The 19,230-nt window shown below is 42.4% G+C and overlaps 2 protein-coding genes across 3 annotated transcripts; one reads left to right on the forward strand and one right to left on the reverse strand.

Moving 5' to 3' along the window:
* The first annotated feature begins 56 nt into the window (after window positions 1–56).
* On the forward strand, window positions 57–12,326 carry prorp (protein only RNase P catalytic subunit). Of its 2 annotated transcripts, XR_007966513.1 has the most exons (11): window positions 57–766; window positions 974–1,112; window positions 1,240–1,474; window positions 1,602–1,888; window positions 4,249–4,296; window positions 4,410–4,542; window positions 7,343–7,453; window positions 8,690–8,838; window positions 8,929–9,127; window positions 9,198–9,963; window positions 10,046–12,326. XR_007966513.1 is itself a non-coding variant. In XM_052085752.1 (10 exons), exons 1-10 carry the CDS (start codon window positions 364–366, stop codon window positions 9,324–9,326), a joined length of 1,833 nt encoding a protein of 610 aa, XP_051941712.1. In that variant the 5' UTR covers window positions 57–363; the 3' UTR covers window positions 9,327–12,326. The 2 variants fall into 2 exon arrangements, 1 of the variants encoding a protein (XP_051941712.1); XM_052085752.1 differs by having other exon boundaries at window positions 9,198–12,326.
* Window positions 12,315–17,861, reverse strand: nfkbiab (nuclear factor of kappa light polypeptide gene enhancer in B-cells inhibitor, alpha b). The gene is made up of 6 exons (XM_052085841.1): window positions 17,513–17,861; window positions 15,733–15,838; window positions 15,415–15,625; window positions 14,321–14,409; window positions 13,947–14,207; window positions 12,315–13,840 (listed from the first exon to the last, which is right to left on the reverse strand). The coding sequence occupies exons 1-6, from the start codon at window positions 17,761–17,763 to the stop codon at window positions 13,805–13,807; spliced, it is 954 nt and encodes a 317-aa protein (XP_051941801.1). The 5' UTR covers window positions 17,764–17,861; the 3' UTR covers window positions 12,315–13,804.
* Between the last annotated feature and the right edge of the window lie 1,369 nt (window positions 17,862–19,230).

A 19,230-nucleotide genomic window follows, 5' to 3' on the forward strand; every position in this document is an offset into this window, starting at 1 on the left:
AGTTCTTGTTTTGAAAATCTTTGGAAGCTGACATGCTTCCGTTGAGTGACCTTTGCTGTCGAATGTTGATTGCGTCAGATATGCGACAAAGCTCACAGTTTTGCTGTTGTGCAGAAGCTGAAAATAGTACAATTCCAATTTGAGTAGAGAGTTCACGTGTATGTCGGACATATGTATGTTTAAAAACAACATATTTATTCGGTTTGTCTCCTTTTCTGTTTGTTTATTGATATGCGGTGGCTATGTGCTGAGCTATGTGGGGGAATTTGCATTCATACAGATTGTTTACAGAAAGAATTATTGTAAATATTGGAATTTGAAGGCCGTTCTTCAGTTCTAAGCATAACAGGAGCGACATTGGCCATGGGGTCCAGTGTGATATTAAGCCTTAAGCGGTGCCTGAGGTCTGCATTACCGTTTATTAATCAAGGATCTTTAGCGTTTCTCGCGTTGCGTAACACGGCACACATTAAGTGCTCCATGGAGTGGAGCTCCGGCCCAAAATTGAGCAGAAACAACAATAGGCAGACACATTTGCAGAGCAAATCAAAAAATAGCACCGTCAGGCAAACGAAAAATGAGTTGTGGGACAGCGTGGCAGATGGCGAGGGCAAGGACTTTTTTCTTCGGAAAAATCCTATCCCCAAATACGTGTTCGCTGCTGGTACGGCGAAAAGGACGGCAGAAATGCTGAAGAGGAAGGCGAGATTTCCCCCAGAAGAGAATCATCACGAGGAGACTGCGGAGAGCACATCCGTGAGGAAAGGTAGTGATTAATTCAATTTTCAAGAATCAAAGTATTACCTTGCTGTTATACATTGTTTAATTACCGGTTAAAGGGCGTGTGTGGGTGTAAGCTTGTTTTTTTTTTGAGCTTGCAGTTATAGAATGTGTTTGCTATGTTATGTTTTTTAAAAAATGTATATATATAATTAAGAAATGTGTATTTAATCAAGGCTGATGTGTTTTACAGGAAAACTGCAACCTCCTGACCAGCCGTTATCTGTTGAGGAATGGAAGAAACTGAAGGAGTCTCTTGGAAGTCCGGAACGATTTGACATTAGCATGTTGTCTACTCTATTAAAATCTGGGGCAGAGTTGGATATTGCCAAGTAAGAGGACTTAAAGGGTTGCTATGTGACTTATAAGCTCTTGCGTTATTTTTTTTAAGTGCTGCTGTCATTCGTACTCGGGTTTAGTGATTAATTGCAAATTCTTGTATGTTCTGCTTTGCCATAGGTCTCTGCTGTCATTTGTCGCCACTGAAACAGGAACACTTTCCTATAAAATCCTATTGCAGTATCTGGCACTATGCGTGAATGGCAATCATGACAAAGAAGTATTTGACGTCTACGATATTATGCGAGAAAGCTTCCCCTCTTTGGATACCGGCGCTTATAGCCTCTTCATCAAGTCTTTCAGCCGCACAGCAAGGTGGCGAGAGGCGATCAGCCTCTTACAAGACCTCAAGAAGGTGAATAAACTCTGGGTTGTTTAATAGCAGTTTCTTACACATTTTCATCAATCCGCAGCAAGGTGGAGGTTAGTGCTGTCACAGCGACTGTATTGTCATATATTTTGATTGATTGTCATCCTGACAGGTTGTTATCCCATCATCTCGCAGTTATGGCAATATAATTGCGGCAGCCATGCTAAACGGTGATCCAACCACTGCCTGGGCTCTTTATGAGGAATTATTGGCAAAAGGTCTGAGCCCACAACATGAGACTTGGACATGTCTTTTTAAGACAGTGGGCATGGAGGACGAAGAGACCATGTTGCTGGGCGAGCAGCGAGAGAGGCTGCTGGGAATTCTGCTGTACATGAGGAACAACCAAGTTTACCCACAGCTGAGTCTGGCTAACAGTATCAAGACCTGGTTTGAAAGGTACAAGACAGTGATGAAGATGACGGGTTAAAGAAATTGTGAGTTTAAGGAGCAGATTTTTGTGCTTGATAAGCAGTCCTACAAAAGTACTGTACTGCCACGTGCTGTCAACACAAATTGATGTCACGGTGCCCAGGGGCTACTCTGCGACTGTCATGCCTCACCTGTTTTCTGGAGTTCATGGGGCGTTCGGCAGCAGGTGGCAGTACAGAACAAATGGCAACCCTGTGGGATGGATTTAAAACTGGTAAATGTTTCTGTTTAATTCATATTGCACAAATGCAATAACATGAACAATCATTGCAAAGAAAAGGTTTGACTTGAGTTTAGCATTGAGAATTCACCATGACTTTTTTCATGTTATTATAGCATATTGTACACTAATCGGAGATTTCCAGCCCAAATCACCAGTGCCTTTGCGTCAAAACATGAATGATTTACCAAAAAATTAACAAATGTTCAGATTAAATTTCTAAAAATAAATATTTTTGCTTAAATAATTAGGACGTACTTGCTCATATTAAATTAGATGGAAAAAAAGAAAACGTTGACACCTTAATTAGCGCCTGATTCAGTCTGAGATTTTTACATACTAAAAGCAAATATGAATAATGAACTTAGTGGAGAATCTCACTCGCACCTAGTTAAGCAACTTGAGTGAAAATCACTAAATATAATTTAGACTTTTGTAGATTCTCATTGAAAAAAAATTTACACACGGAATTTAGTCACATTCTGACTTGATTACTAAAAGGCAGTGGTGGGAAACACTGGTCCTTGTCACGTTCTGCTCGAGGCGATATCAGATCGCCTCGTGCAGAACAAGGAAAAGGGTTGGATCCCAGAAAAGCAGACAACGAAAAAATCTTGTCAAACAAAAAGGTGTCTTTAATGACAAAAAAAAACAGAAAGAGCCCGACAGGGAAAAACGGTAACAGAAAACGCTGATCAAATAAGGATCAGGAATAAACAAAGAAGGAAATCAACTGAAAACGCTCGCGGAAAACAAAACGCGAGGAGGGCCTGAATTGGCGAAGAAAAATACAACAATACACAATTTAGAGCTTTAACGCGTATAACGAAAGTAACGGCCGTAAGGCAAGAAGGCAAAGAGTCAATTGCAATAGCGAAAATGGAGCACGAGAGAAATATGGCACGGCGTGGAATTCTCCGGCAGAGAATGAGCTGCCAGAGCCACTTAAAGGCCTGGTAATCACCCTGGAATTAAGAACAGGTGTGCAGTAGGCAGAGGGAAAAACCCGCCACCTGCTGGCAGGCACGGAACGTGACAGTCCTTGACGCCCACCATTCTGCATGTTTTCGATGTTTCCCTCGTCCAACATACCTGACTCCAAGGATCAGCTCATCTGCAAGCTAATCAGGTATGTTGGTGTTGTGAAACATCTAAAACAGGGGTGTCCAAACTTTTTGTCAAGGGGGCCAGATTTTATGTGGTAAAATGTCGGGGGGCCGATCTTGGCTGACATTCTTTACATTGAACAACAATATTGTTCAACAAATTTTAGTAAGCCAGTCTGTTTCACATTTCCATTTTTATTTTAATTTCAACAATCTTAAGAATTTCTTTTGGTTCATTTGAAACAGGTATATCACATGCAACTGCTTATTCACTTGACTTTTTCTTAACCAGAAGTCTCCTGAGTGCAAATTGATTGATTTGAAACATAAAATGTATTACCATGACTTTTCAATGGTCACAAAACCTTTGACTCGAACAACAGGGAAATGAACAAGCAATACACATATCCACAACTGCAAGGATCATTTAAAATATGACATATCAGTCAATATAAACACGGAATGATGTCTTGTTAAGCCCTGCGATTGGCTGGCAACCGATTCAGGGTGTCCCCCGCCTACTGCCCGAAGACAGCTGGGATGGGCTCCAGCATCCCCCGCGACCCTAGTGAGGATCAAGCGGCTCTGAAGATGAATGAATGAATGAATGAATGTCTTGTTAACTCGTGAGTGATGTCTCGTAGAGTGCTACTGCCCTCTAGTGTCTAAATGCTATTACTCATTTAGTGAATGCTATTACTCATTAAGTGAATGCTATTACTCATTCAGCCACTAGAGGGAAGCAGTATTCTATGAAACATCACTCACCAGTCTACGAGATCTCAGTCAATGCAACACGTGTTCCATTGCGACCAACCTGCGGGCCAGACAACACTGATTTTATGACAGGGGCCGAGGGCCGGATGAAATTCGACCGCGGGCCGGATTTGGCCCCCAGGCTGGACTTTGGACATGCCTGATCTAAAACATGCAAGATAATCATGGCCCTCAAGGACCAGAGTTTGTCACCCCAACTCTCATGCTCTCTTCACCGTTTTCAGTATTCCACGACAGAAGTGGAGAGGAACTTGGAGCAGTGCCTCGCCAAAGTAAGTAATTTAACTGAAACACACTCAGAACAAATATTTGTCTTGATTTTCTTGTAGCATGAACTAAAAAAACTGTTTATTGTTACTATATATTTGTATTGCTGTGAGTGTAGGGGTGTGTGCAACAGTTGTGGAACAGAGTTGGAATCCATTCAGCTGACTGCGGAGGAGTACCAACAGCTGAGAAAAAGAGTCATGACTGACATCATCCAGGGACGTGATGTTTTCAACAAGACCACGCCAGAGGTCAGTCATGTTGATTGTACAGGTATTGGATGTCATTTTTAAGCAGTGCCCTACTATATTTATTTGTGTTTTTTTTAACAGGAGAACGGTACTATTGTCTTTTTTTAAAAATGTGTATCACGTGTCATTACTTTTCAAAGTAAAATATTTAAATCCGATCAAGAGTGCCTTGCTTGACAACCCAACACAGCAACTGGTCATGCTCCTTTCTTCTGCTAGATGGCGTCTTTCGCCCATCTACAGCTGCAGTTGCTTCAGATTCGTTAGTATATGATTTTTTTTAATTGCAAGGGTAGTTTTGTTGTTGTTTTTCATTTAGGTTATATGTATTATATGTATTACTTCACCTGCCAGGTGGCTTTCACCTTGGGTAACTCCAAAGTGGAAGAGGGTCCAACCCCTCTCGAGAAGAGTGGTATCACAGTCCAAGCTGTATGTGGAGGCACGTCTGACTAGATCTATTCTTGTCTACCTTCCCTGCCAGAGAGGTGACATCCCACCTCCCTAGAGACAGATTCTGTAGCAGGGGATCAGACCGCATTTGGTCGCCGCCCTGCTCACACTACCCAACCCATTTGGCCCCTCCCACAGGTGGTCAGCCAATGGGAAGGGGGGGTTCCACGTTTTTCTTTTGGGCTGAAGCCAACCAAGCCTCATGGGTGCAGGCCTGGCCACCAGGAACTCACCTTCAAGATCCACGTACAGGCCTGCATCCAGAAGTGGGTCCGAGTGACCCGCCTCCTGGCAAGGAAAAAACAATGTCCAGGTCTGTTCATTGAACTTATGCGGCCAGGATGGCCATTTTTCTTTCAGAGACTCTTTTTGTATTTTTTTTTATCACAAAAATAAAATTAGCTTGCATTTTCAATTTTCTATTTTGTAACTCCTCTTTTTCCTCCAGTATCAACAACCCCCAGATTTCGGTTGTTGATGCTGAGGGTGGCCCAACCAGTTATTAGTTCTAGAGGGCAGTACCTTTTCACACGGCCTCAAGACTTTTATTCCCCTTAATAATTAAAATGATGCATTTTATGTATATTTGCGTTTGATTTGATATTTCCAACTCCCAATTCCAATGAAATTGGGACGTTGTGTAAAGCGCAAATAAAAACTATATTCTCTTGAAGACTGCTGTCAGGCTCTTGAATAGACAGACCTGAAAACCTGGACGCACCCCCACTCACCCATTTTTAATATTCTTTTATATATTATATTTATATTTTATTTTTATATTTATTTATATACTTGTTGTCTTTTCCTTTCTCCCTTTTATAATTTTGCTGCTGAAAATTGGGAATTCCTCAATCGTGTGACAAATAAAGGGTTTCTTCAGACATTTCAAAGATAAGATAAGATGTTCAAACTGATCTTCATTGTTTGTTTTTTTAGGAAGACCATGTACAGCTTCAGTTGCTAAAGACACCAGGGTCTATGTTTTGTTTATTTGACATTTTATTATTTATTTATTGCTTTGATAAGCGCCGCATTTTCAGTGGGAGACAGGTCTGGACTGATGGCTGAGCAGTCTCGTACTTATTCACTCTTTAACTACAAAGCCACGCTGTTTGAACCCATGCCGAATGCGCCTTGGCATTGTCTTGCCGACATACGCAGGCCTTTACTAAGACATTGTTATATTCAAAAAAAGCAAAATCGAATCCATGTACTGTATTGTAATGCTAAAGAGTGTAGTATTCTTTCTGAAATCACAGCATAAGATGGATGCGTGTGTAAATGTATTCAGGATTGTGTGTATGAACGTGTGTTGGAAGCTGTCATATTACCCACTGCGGCACAATGAGCTGGTCTCACATATCAACTGTGGAAAGTCCCTGGATAATTACACTGGGAGTAGACTGACTGTCTCTGGTCTTCCCTCCTCTGTCTTACTTCCCTTTTTAGTTGATATATTTACACCCAAGCAATAAGATATGTTCCAGTCTGAGCTAGACGCACTCCCAAGTTGAAAGTTGGAAGAGTCTTTCTCGTGTGTGTTCAGTGTTTATTCAACATACATATAGAAAGAGCTTTGGGGCCGTGGTTTTTCTGCTTCTGTTCCTGGATCAATACAAGCTTTCACTTTCTCAGGCTACATTTTGATTACGCGTGCATGTAAGAGTGCGCACAGCTTGACGTCCAGGGGAATTCACAGAAGTCTATTTCTACGCTGCTGCACATCTAAAAGTGAAAACACACACAATGTTCCCTGGCTGGATCACAACATGTTGTTTCTGCTCGCCACAAAGCCGGACCTCAGTGTTTACAGTAGAATTGGACATGCAGGTGCCTGAGAGAGTTTCATTGGTCTCTAGCAGTATGTTGTATGTCTTTTTTGGTTACCGCAGACTTCCTCCTTGCTTGAGTGGCAGCTCAACCATTTGCTGTTTTTCGGAAAATGCTAGTTTATTGTTAAAATAGATGATCATAGCCTTGTTTTGTTTAGTTATATATATATCAAAGCAAAACATGTTTCCAGTGAGGGTTTTTAAAAATTCTTTTTTCTCAAACACTATTTCAGTATTGAATACGGTCGGGATGGTTCATTTTGCAGACTGTCGTCTGGCATTACACATTTGTATTTAGGGATGGAAGGAACAACCAGGTACACTTTTATGTTTTATATTACAGGCCGGTGATCATTTAAATTCCATAATTTGAACTGCAATACTTCCAGATGGAGCTCAGGCTCAACTTCAAACCACAAAAAACAACAAACCTCTGAATTTTAAAAGAAAGCTTTGTTCAATACCATAAAAAATATCTAATCTTTTGCATGATCAACATATTTGTGTCTCCTCAGGAGTTGGATAGTTTCAAGGCATTTGTGAGGATGAAGCCAGCGTTTGATGTAGTCGTGGACGGTCTTAATGTGGCAAATATCAACAAGGACAGAAGCAAGCAATCGGAGATGGTAAGGACACATAAAACAAAGAATTTCATGCACGGGAAGCCATTTTAATTCCACAAGCACAGTTTTACCATTTTTGGGGGTATCTCCATACTCTGGGCTTTTTTTGCAGGTCGCACAATGACTAATGAGTCATTGCATCAACATAAGTGTGTGGGAGGTGCCTCTTAAAACACACTGTTTTAAACACCACCTTGCCTTCCCACATCCTTCTATTCGATTGTGACAGGCGTATCGTATGTGATCTTTCGCACATTGACTTTACGTACAAAGATTTTTAGAATGATGATTTTTAGAAAGCGATATTTCCATCCATTTTCGATACTGCATTATCTAATGAGGTTTGAGGGTGAGCTGGACCCGATCCCAAATGACTTGACTCATTCACCAGTCGGTTGCAGGACACATTTAGTTACGAACTGAAGTACCCTTTATTCACTTTTATTTTAAATCATTCAGCGAAAATTGCCTTTTTGTTTATGATATTTTAATCTTCACTGTGGTATGGCATGTCTGACAATACCTCAACCCATACAAAGAATATAATTTGGTTATAAGAGCTATTTGGTGTACACATCTTCCTGTAATTGATCTGGTGTAAAAGATCATCATGTTCTTTATTAGCCAAATAAATGAAAAAACTTGAAATGAATTTGTCTCCAGTACTATGGGCCAAAGTAGTATTGCAATAACGAGCAACTATAACAAGAATATTTAGGACGTAATACGTAAGTATAGAGAATCTTTATGTAATGTGTGTGTAACAATGGTAGCTGTGCAAATGATGCAGAGAGTCCGAGCTACAACAGTCGATATTGTAATACTGTCACACAGGGATGTGCAAAAATTGTTTCTGGGAAGAGGGGAGAAGCAATTGAAATGTCTGCTGCCGAAGGCACTGGCAAAGAATGAGAACATGGAGGGCCTGGAGAAGTATTTTGTTCACGTGAGCTACGATAGTGATGATCATGCATTTAACACGCTGCAAAAGTGCGACCCATGCCTCCGCATCAGGTCTCTCATGAAGGTAGGCAGGGATTTGCTTTTCACAAAATCTTGTATCTACTTTATTTTCTGTTTCGTTCATGTTAGGGGGCCTTTATGGCTGTTGCTCATTATGGCATGCGTGCACGTGCAGTAACGGTCGATCGCAGAAGGTTGGTTGGCTTGAAAAGTAGATCTTCGGTCAAGAAAGGTTGGCCACACTTGTCCCATGGGTTTTTTTTGCATGTGTTTCAGTTGCTGGCAGTGGTGTCGGAGCTCAACCGACAGGGCTTGACTGTTCTGGTGCTAGGGAGGAAACACATGTTGCGACCCTCGAGATCTTGGGACAGACACAACATGAACCTTATCCAGCAGAAAGCTCATTGCTTTTTCACTGACAACATGTAAGGAATATAGTAAATGATAGACACACATTGCTACAAAGCGCTTTATTTAGAGCTACTCATTTTCATTTCCCCAACCCCTTCCATCAGTTCTGAAGACGATCCCTTCTTGCTGTATGCCACTTTGCATTCGGGTAACCATTGTCGGTTCGTGAGTAAGGACCTGATGAGGGACCACAAGGCTTGCTTGCCCGATGAGGCCACCAGGCGACTCTTCTTCAAATGGCAGAGGGGCCATCAGCTGGTTGTGCATGGACATATCGTGGCAGGGAGGAGTGTCCGATTTCAGGTAAGATGGAGAAGCAAGGACACGAGAGAGAATGTGAAGATGCTTATTTAAAATGTTTTTGTGTGTTCAGGGCATTCCCAACTGTGACACCATTGTGCAGACATCGGGAGATACCTGGCACATCCCTTATGATGACACAGAAGACCGGAGCACTTATGAAGTACCACAGAAATGGTTGTGCCTTGCCAGAATGCCCTGAAAACGTACCCAATCCCTGCAATTGGCTTGCATCCGGTCAAGGTTGTACCTTGTTCGGGCCGGCATTAGCTCCTGTTATCAGCCACCTTAATAAATTCATCGTGTCTGTACTTTTGAATACAAATATTCAAAGACCCTGCTTTTCGATATACTTTGATAGCCTTTGGAGCAAATGATGATTTTTATCAAGACCTTGCTTCAATTTGATAAGGTTTAAATAAAATACGACCCAGATGTTGCTGGAGCTTTCCATTTGGCAAAGCACTTCAGTGGAAGATGCGTTTATATTTTGAAAGTATATTATTGCCATTTATGTTTAGTGTTTAGGTGCAGGTTTTAAGGCGAAAACTTGCCCAGGAGTAACAGAAATTAAACAAATTCAAGCATGTTTATGCAAATGAGGTTTTGATAATTACAACACTGTTGAGATGAGTACACTGTGATGCAGACGTGGCCGTCATGCGTGAAAGATTTACAGCATTTTAAACGCCTGACTTTCAATGAGGCGAGTAAATAGTCTTTTTTTCTGTATGCAATTCATCAGAGGATGCATTCAAGGCTATCAGCCAAGGAGAAGCGACCTCCAAAGCAAGCAGAGGAAGGACTGTGCTGGGGTCACCACCGAGAAGTACATCCCAGTCAGTATATGGACAAGGTCACATGAAGCATTAAGCTCATACATCACTAGTCTTGCTTAGTTCTTTGTGATGTGTTCTTCAGAATAAGCGCCAAGACGTTAAGACAGTCACATCTATTCATTCAAATGGCAGAGAACGTCGGCGGTGTCGTGATAAGCATGACGGTCAAGCCGGCTATAAACACGGGATCAAGATTCCTTGCAGTTCCAGTTTGTTATCTTTAAAATTTACGGAGTGTGATCACTCCCCACTGACCCCCCACGGCCTTTTAGAAGAAGATGACTGTTTCTTATAGAGGGAAGTTTATGTAGTTGGTGACATTACAGTACAGTTTCCAGAAGGGTAACTAAGTAATGAGAATGTATCAGATGATATACTGATATAAGATTTTTCATTAGTACCATATTGACTTTTTTTTTAATGTATCCAATCCATGCAGTCGCCTGTTGACCTCTAAGGCTGACCTCGGGTCTCAGGTGCAGTGGACGCACGATAAAGATGCAAACTGAATGTACAATTAAAGCCATGAGATCCCCGTTGGCAACGCTTGACTGACATCTCTCAACTCCACACGCAGGATGCTGAGATGAAAACGCAAGCTGTGATCAGTATCAAAGGCAGGAATTCTTCCCCCATAATTTCAAACAGTTTCTCAGTGCCAGTTCCTTGTTATACTTGCCTACCTACACACCCACTCCAGGCGTGATGACGGTAGGAGTGCATGAGGAATTGGGTGTGTCACTGTTTGAGTGTGATCAGTCGAACACTTTCTTGGTAAGGTCACCACTGCAGAATTCAAGCTGGCAGGTGTCGAATGTGAGATTCGGGTAGAGCACTGTGGTTTTCCTCTTAGCCGTGGACCAGCACTACATCCTTGGTAGTGTGCTTGAGTGGCCGTATGAAAACAGTCTAAATGTGCTTTGTGAACCTGCAGAAGGTTTTCAACTGTCCCTCGGGGACCTTGTGGAGTCTGCTACAGGAGTGTGATTTACCAGACCTCCTAATATGAGCTGTTCAGTCCCTGTACAATTGGTGTCAAGAGTTTGGCCTGCATTGTCAAATTAGTTTCAAGCCAGAGTTGCATTCAGACATTGATTTTGTTCATAACCTTGATTGACAGAATTTCTAGGCACAGCATAGGCGGTTGTGGGGCTCTGGTTTGGTGACCTCAGTATTGCATCTAATTTTTGCTGATGGTGTGCTTCTTTGGCTTCACCAAGCTACAACCTTCAAATTTCACTGCAGTGGTTCATATCTTTGTGTGAAGTGGTTAGATTAAATCAGCATCTCTAAATTTTAGACCATGTTCCTCAGTCAGGAAATGGTTAAGTGCCCTGTTGGTGATGATATCCTGCCCCGATTGGAGGAGTTCCAAGTATTTTGGGGTTTTGTTCAGGAGTGAGGGGAAAAATTGAGTTGGAGATGAAGAGGCATGCAGACTCTTCACGGTCGGTTATGGTGAAGGAGCCGAGTCAAAAGACAAACCTTTTGATTAACTGGTCGATCTGTTTCTACCATCATCTATGGTCATGACAAAAACAACAAGACCCTGAATACAAGCGGCCAGAATAAGTGACCTCTACGGGGTTCCCAGCTATCCCTAAGAACAGGGGTGGGGAATTCTGGTCCTCAAAAGCCAGTATCCTTGATTTTTTATGTGTCCCTGCCCTAACTCACCTGATTTTCTTTATGGCGAATACAGAAGCAAAGATACGGGCCTCTAAGTATGGACAGCAGTCATTTTGAATATGTGCATATTCAAGTGTGTGTGTGTGTGTGTGTGTGTGTGTGTTCGGATTGATTTATTTTGATGTCCCAAAGGTACAGTACTTCCATATGAAAGGGTACCTTTGCATCACAATGTATCATCACTGGTAAGCTATTTTTAGAACAGGCCTGCAGGCTACCAGTGTTGTGTCCAAGGACCGACAACCTGAGACCAAGGCCAAGGCCAAGGACTTGGCTCCGAGGCATAACACTGCAGGCTACTCATGTAGTCCAAGGGTTACACCAGATGCCTGCGAGCACCATGTTGGTGATTCCAACACAGTATATAAAATGTCACAATTTTTATGTAATGGGAATTCGACATCTCACAGTGCAAAAATGTAAGAAACTGTTCGTACCATTGAATGTTGACCAGTTATTTTGCAGATAAGCAACGTTGCCTGCTCATGCACTAGACTGCATTCTGTGTAGCCGCTCAAAATGCTGATTGTGCTGACCTTAACCTTCCCCAAAGAGAAGAAAACGAGATAAAAAGACGGGGTCGGGGGGCAGGGAGAAGGGTCCCTTGACAGATCTGTGAATGGTGTCTCTCCAGGTTTATTTTCTTTGTCAAATAAATCTCATTGTTTCATACATACTCGTCTTGGTTTCCCTGGACAAAACATTTATAATAGTTTTATCTTTGTTCTATGCAAACTTTGCTCAGGTAAGAATACTGATGATGATATTATTTAACCCTTTTCATGCAACCTGTAACCTGATAACATGATGAGCTGTCCACTGTCATGACCACCGTCCCTGAAAGGGTTAAATTGATTTAAACGTTTTTGGATGTTAAAAGTGTTCCAAAACATTACATGCACAATAACCAATGCTTCTTTGTTTTAATATGTAAGACTACGAGCGATATTTCTCCTAAAACTATCATGACATATTTAAAACGGGTATTGAACATCATTTCCTATTGAATGAGAATACGGGTATAGAAAATGGATGGATAAATTGTTGTCTTTCTTAAAATAAAAATGGAGTTTAGATATAAAAAGATGACGAGTACCACTGAATGCAGGGGTGTCTAAACTCGGTTCTCAAAGGCTGACGCCCTGCCTGTTTTCCCATCCCGCCCTGGTGAAACATGTTATTCAAAGGATGAGCAAGCTGTAAAGAAGCAAGATGACTAACCTGATCATTTGAATCAGGTGTGTTGAGGACACACCTGACTTAATGAAACAGCGCAGTATACAGATTGCTATCAGATGTGAAATTACGTCACTCTGTTGAAGTGAAACTGTTGAAACTCCATTTCCTTATCTTGACTGAAACAGCCTGTTGGGCAGAGATTCCCTTCTTTGGTGCAAGAGAGGACGGAATGTGATGTACAGCAGAGTGCTCTGGGGAATTTCCTGTTGGCCCACACATACCCCAAAGCTTCCTGGCTGATGTGGCCTCATTCTGCAGACAAAATTCCCCGAGCATCTTGTACAAGTGTGGCAAGTTCCTCATTCCTAGTCGGCCTTCACATATCTTATGCAATAATGAAGCACAAAAACGCACCTGACATTATTCAGGTCAAGAAAACTTCCAGCTAAATGTCATTTCCTCTATTACTGCTGCTTTGGTTGTATTCCGTTGCATTATAGTGTTGCCTTTATTCTCCGGAGCCACAAACACAGTTTTGTTTTTCTCGGTTAAATTTGAGCATTTTAATTTAAATGGAGTGTCGCTGTCAAACATTTACAACCTTTTCTACTGTACACAGACACAGCTTCCATAGAAAATACATCTTTGTATACACAGGATTTACAATATCATACAAGAGAGCTGCTTATGTGGATGGATGCGTTTGTGAATGATTGGCAAGCCATAAAAAAGCAAGCCGCATGCTCACATGGTACGTTCCCGCAGTGCTGCAGGTTGATTCGCCTGCCAGTCTGTTTGATAAGCTTCGACAGCTGCCCGTTAGCTTCTCTCGCTCTCTTCGCTGACCACCGTTTGGGTCACAAGACCTCCTTTCCCATCTGTGTGGCTTCAGCCACGCCAAGAGCCAGGCGATAGACATGGCAAGTCCTTTTCTCTTAACTTCATCCTCTGGGTCACATTTCATCTCCTCCTGCTAGTGGCCGTTCCACTGGATGTCATCATAACCCACCTGAAAAACACAACAGCGTTAAAGCATGGGGATTGCGCACACAAGTGTGTGTATATATATATATATATATATACACATGTTTTTTTTTACTGTAATGTGCACCCACCTCCTCGTCCCACTGCCCATCCTCCTCATCCTCGCTGTCATCCGTTTCGCTGTCAGGCAGTTCCCTCAAGTCGGGACGAGTCAATGCAAACAGTTCCTTTTTGATCTCGTCGTCGGCGCGACCGTGGGTTAGGTGGAAGGGGGTGTGGCCTCCGAATGTCAAGAGATTGGGGTCAGCTCCCTTTTTCAGCAACAGTTTGACCAACGACAGATTCTGCTGGTCGACGGCCAGGTGCAGCCCACTGCGGCCGTTGCGCTGCTCCTAGGGAATGGGAAGAAAAAAACTGATGCATTTTCCCCTAGGAATTTAGAAATGAGTGAAAACTTCCAATACACCCAGAAAAAAAAAGCATGCTGCACAAGTCCGTGCTATACCTTTGAGTTAACGTCAGCTCCTAGATCCACAAGATTCTCCACCAGCGAGAGGAAACCGTAAACTGAGGCCAAGTGGAGGCAGTTCTGACCTGTTGAAGACATCAGAGAAGTGGCTTAACATCCGACACCATGACAGACAGACAGGCGGTCACTTTGACTGAGCAACAAGTTAAGCGGAAGCCTTCACTTGCAAATGACACAAGTGTAAGTTGCCTGAAGCTTGTGTAGAAGATATGTGAAACCATCAGAGTAACATCAAATCAACTTACATTCAGTTTACTAAATGTTTGAGAGTGACATTGTCTTAGTGTTGAGCTTTCATTAGTACCGTTCGATCAGGTGATGCTTTACAACTTTGTAATTGGGGAACTCGTAAATCAAGGGACCACACTGTATGAAGATGATGAAGCAAATCTACACAAATGGCCAATCTCGATTCTCCAGCACACTAAAAACCAAGGTTATTGCAGTAAAATAAAATGAATAAAATAAATAGAACTAAAATTGAAAAGAAAAATGTAAACAGAATCAAACAAAAATGCCTTTAAAAAATGAAAACTAACTGAAACTACATTTTACGTTTCTAGAAACACACTAATCATCGGGAAAATGTCCTTTATTTTTGTTTCTGTCAATTAATATCATGCAGAAGCCTTTGGGTTCATTTTAAATATATTTATTTTCGCATTGCTGTACTGAGGAAGGAAGGTTCAACAGTGGTTTGAGAATTGTACTTTGTTATACAATACCTGGAGATTTTTTTAAATAAACCTAGCACTTGACAAATATACCATATATCACCATCTAGAATTTCTAAAAACTAAAGCTAATAAAAAATAAACTGTCATGAAGCATTTTCATGGAAAAAAAATGAACCAAACACAAAAGTTAAAGTTAAGTTGAAACAATCCATCCATCTTCTAATTGAATTAAAAGTCAAAACGAAATAAAAACTAACTATGAAGAAAAATCAAAAGACTATTATAACCCCGCTAAAAAGTCAAAATGAAATAAAAACTGAAGAAAAATCAAAAGACTATTATAACCCCGCTAAAAACAACAACAACAAAAATGATGCTTTGTTAAAAGCTTACCTTGGTAGTTGCATGCCGACGTCATCGTTTGGAGATGCTCCGGACGACAAAACTGTGTCAGGACACTGAAGCACAGCAGGTTGCCATGTCGACATGCGATGTGGACGGGCATGTCCCCGCTGTCGTCCACCAGCGTGGGGTCGCAGCCAGCGGCCAAAAGGCGCTGGCACACATCTGATTGGTTTGTTATGACTGCTAAATGAAGAGCCGTCTAAAGTGGGATACAGAGAGAGAGAGAGAGAGAAAGACAAATGAACGTCCACTCGATGGTTCTGTGGAGGGGGGCGTCGAGAGCGAAACAAGGTTCAGCTCACACACCTGTCGCTGGTCATTTTGGACGTCGAGGAAGTCTGTGTTCTTGGAGAGCTCGATCATCATGTTGATGTAGTCCGTTGCCTCGTGAATAATAGCCAAGTGCAGTAGCCTGGAGACAGACAATGAGAAGCTGTTACAATATGCACAGCCAAAACTCTTAATAACAAAACACTCCCATGGAAAAAAGGATAAATAAATAAAATAAAATGATATGTTATTGGTCATCATGGTGAAATGATGCTGTAATCAACTTGGCAATCAATAAATTTGTCGACCAAGAGGGTTTTTTTTTTACGTTTGAAGAAGTTAAATTTGTGACTATACCAGGATAATTTGTACTCCATTGCTATAAAGTAGGGGCCGCCCGGTAGTCCACTGGTTAGCACGCCGGCTTCACAGTGCAGAGGTACCGGGTTCGATTCCAGCTCCGGCCTCCCTGTGTGGAGTTTGCATGTTCTCCCCGGGCCTGTGTGGGTTTTCTCCGGGTACTCCGGTTTCCTCCCACATTCCAAAAACATGCATGGCAGGCTGATTGAACAATCTAAATTGTCGCTAGGTGTGAGTGCAAATGGTTGTTTGTCTCTGTGTGACCTGCGATTGGCTGGCAACCGATTCGGGGTGTCCCCCGCCTACTGCCCGGAGCCGGCTGGGATAGGCTCCAGCACCTCCCGTGACCCTAGTGAGGATCAAGCGGTTCGGAAAATGGATGGATGCTATAAAGTAGGCGCTGGTCTCATTAAAACATATCATAGATGCCATAGAGTTTCACAATTCTTTGAAAGTGCAATTCAGTGCAGTCAATTAATCCATCAACGTCTATTTGATGTGTTTCCAGATGATGACAATGGAAAGAATAGAGCTTGTGTAACCACATGTTTTAGATACAAAGTACATGACTTGTTTCCCGTAGAGGGTAGAAAGGTAACGACTGTAGTTTTCCTTTTGCTACTGTTCAACAGCCTTCCATGTTACCACCTTTGAGCAGATTTGTCGAATATTTTGTGGCTCATAGCACATCTAAAGGCAGTGACTCTTAACAGCACACTTTGTCATGATCAGGTACTATACAAGTTCACTTGATTGGTCCGAAGAGTATTACAGTGACTTATCACGGTTACTCGTGACCAGCTTACAATATAATGCAACACTATCGTGTAAACATTTTCCTAATTCTTATAAGTACGTAATTTAAGAAGCCTCCTGGCCCGCACTTAAACGTGATGTAATTCACCACCGATCTTGGCGAAGGTTTCACTAAACGTTGCAATGACAAATCTCCTTGGCACCTACAGCTTTGTACTCAAACCGGCCCCCGTGCTTTTTCAAACTGTGCGACTTCTGGTTCTTTTCGGCCACTCGCGGCCACTTGTCGTTTGGACCGGAGGGAGCGCGTGCCGGTTGGGATTGTTCGGCGGCGCGCAGGGGACTTTCCCACTCTGACCCGCGGCCATAGTAGATTCCTGCTGATAATAGCCTTTTGTTGACACGCAACCCCGCTGTTTCAAGGCCGCAGCCAAACCGGTGATTAGAAACCGAAAAACTTCCATTGTGGTGCCCAAGCAGCATCACCTTACTTTAAGGGAGAGGAGGAGAGGAAAAATAGGCTCTGGCTGAATTCTGACATACATTTTGATGGCAAGTTCGGAAGAAAACGGAAAACGTTCCCCGCAGGAAGGGGATCGAATTACCTCGCAGACAGGCCTGGTCAAACGACTTGGCGAGCAAATCTAGTTCAAGCGAGTGGATTGTGCCCGCCGCTAGCGCCATTCGTGGTGCAACTTACGTGTCTCCGTCCTCGGTGATTTGTGTTTTCCATTCTTGTATCTCGGCGGTGGCACAAGCTGGAAGTTGCTTGTTTTGCGACGGCTGACACTCGAGCTGCAGGCGCCATAGCTCTTCTGCTACCGCCTGGTAGTCCTCCTCTTTAAGCGAGTCGACGCCACTATCCAGACGCTCGTCTGTCGACGGTTTCCCTTCTTTGGACTCCCGGTTGTAATCCATTTGGTTGGTTATAGTGGTCCTGTGGAGGGCCATGGTCGCGCCTGCTTGCTTGTTGTTAGCTTGGATGTGCGCTCGGTTTGTTCGCGTCCACTGTGTGCTTGTGTTGCTGGACGCCAAGGGCGGAGCTTAAACCACTAGGTGGGGGATTTCCAGCAAACTGTCACTTAAAATAACGCCGGCTTTCATCGCTGGCGACGAGTGGGGATTTCTAATGCGGCTCGAGAACGAAGTACCGTGACACATTTGTATGTCATATATGCAAACTGACAGACAGTCATTACAATTTTTAGATCGCTACCCGGAGTGCATGTATCGATGATCATGTGGCTCTGTAACAAAATGTTGCGCTTTCTAGGTAGACTAAAATGCTTCATTTAAAAAGTTAAACGTTGCTTCATTTCTGATCAGTCGTCATCAAAATTCATGTGCACATCTCTACTCATGCCCACTTTAACCGATGAAAATAGAACGATTGGTAGAATTATATTTGATACATGCATTTTCATTATGTAACTCATTCTTTATATTACATTAAATAATCTGTAACAAATTTGATACTGCAGGTTTAAAATATGATTTTCCCCAAATTTTCTTTTTCAGATGTAATCTACATGATGCTTATAAATGGAATGTGACAAATCTCTAAAACAACATGATATGGCAAAAATATTTTTGTGGATTTTGTTACAAGAGTTAATGAATATCTCAGTTCCCCCAAAATCAGATTTTAATGGCTATTCCTTGATGGGTCATGCACTAAAGGGCCTTTTCCTCTCCATAGGCACTCACTATAGGTTAAAAGATTAACGTCACAAGATCATAAAACTACAGAGCATTTTTGGGTATAAGTAAATCATTTTTGTTCAATTCCATCTGGGTCCATGTTTGGAGAGTCTGATTCTCTTACGGACTGTGGTATATGGTTTTTGCTGCTTCGCTGGTCTTCAAAAAACACTCGGTGATCGGTGGCTGTTTCCCGACGAATGAGCACTTCAGGGACCACGGCTGATTGGGAAAAGATTTTATTCAACCAATGTCAGAGTGAAGTCTTTCCAAAAAGTTGAGTGGCCCGAGGCATGGATGTAAAAAAGCCCCCCTCCCCTGTCAGGCCCGTATCTTTTATACCTGGCAAGGGGCTGATGTCATGGCTTTGTGCACCAGCTGCGGTTTTCAATCTACTAGTTTACTTCAGTCCTAAAAAAGGAGATCTTGACCAGTGCTGTTGGTGATGGACGACAACAGCCACTTTACCTTATTATAGGATTGCACACACTGCTGAAACTGGATTCTCCCTGACCAGCAAATATAGAATAGAATCGTGTTACTGACGCCAAGTGGACATTCTAAGGCCACCTACAGGAATAGAGAGGGAATTCCAAATTACACTTCAGGACCATTCCTGAACAGTAACAGACCCAAAAGAGGAGCATTATAGCAAATGGATGAATCAGTTTGCGATGGTAATGAAGCTCATGATTTATGCGTTCTTTGCTATGGGAA

This window comes from Hippocampus zosterae, chromosome 14 (genome assembly GCF_025434085.1).
Source record: "Hippocampus zosterae strain Florida chromosome 14, ASM2543408v3, whole genome shotgun sequence".
In the NCBI taxonomy this organism is placed as follows: Eukaryota; Metazoa; Chordata; class Actinopteri; order Syngnathiformes; family Syngnathidae; genus Hippocampus; species Hippocampus zosterae.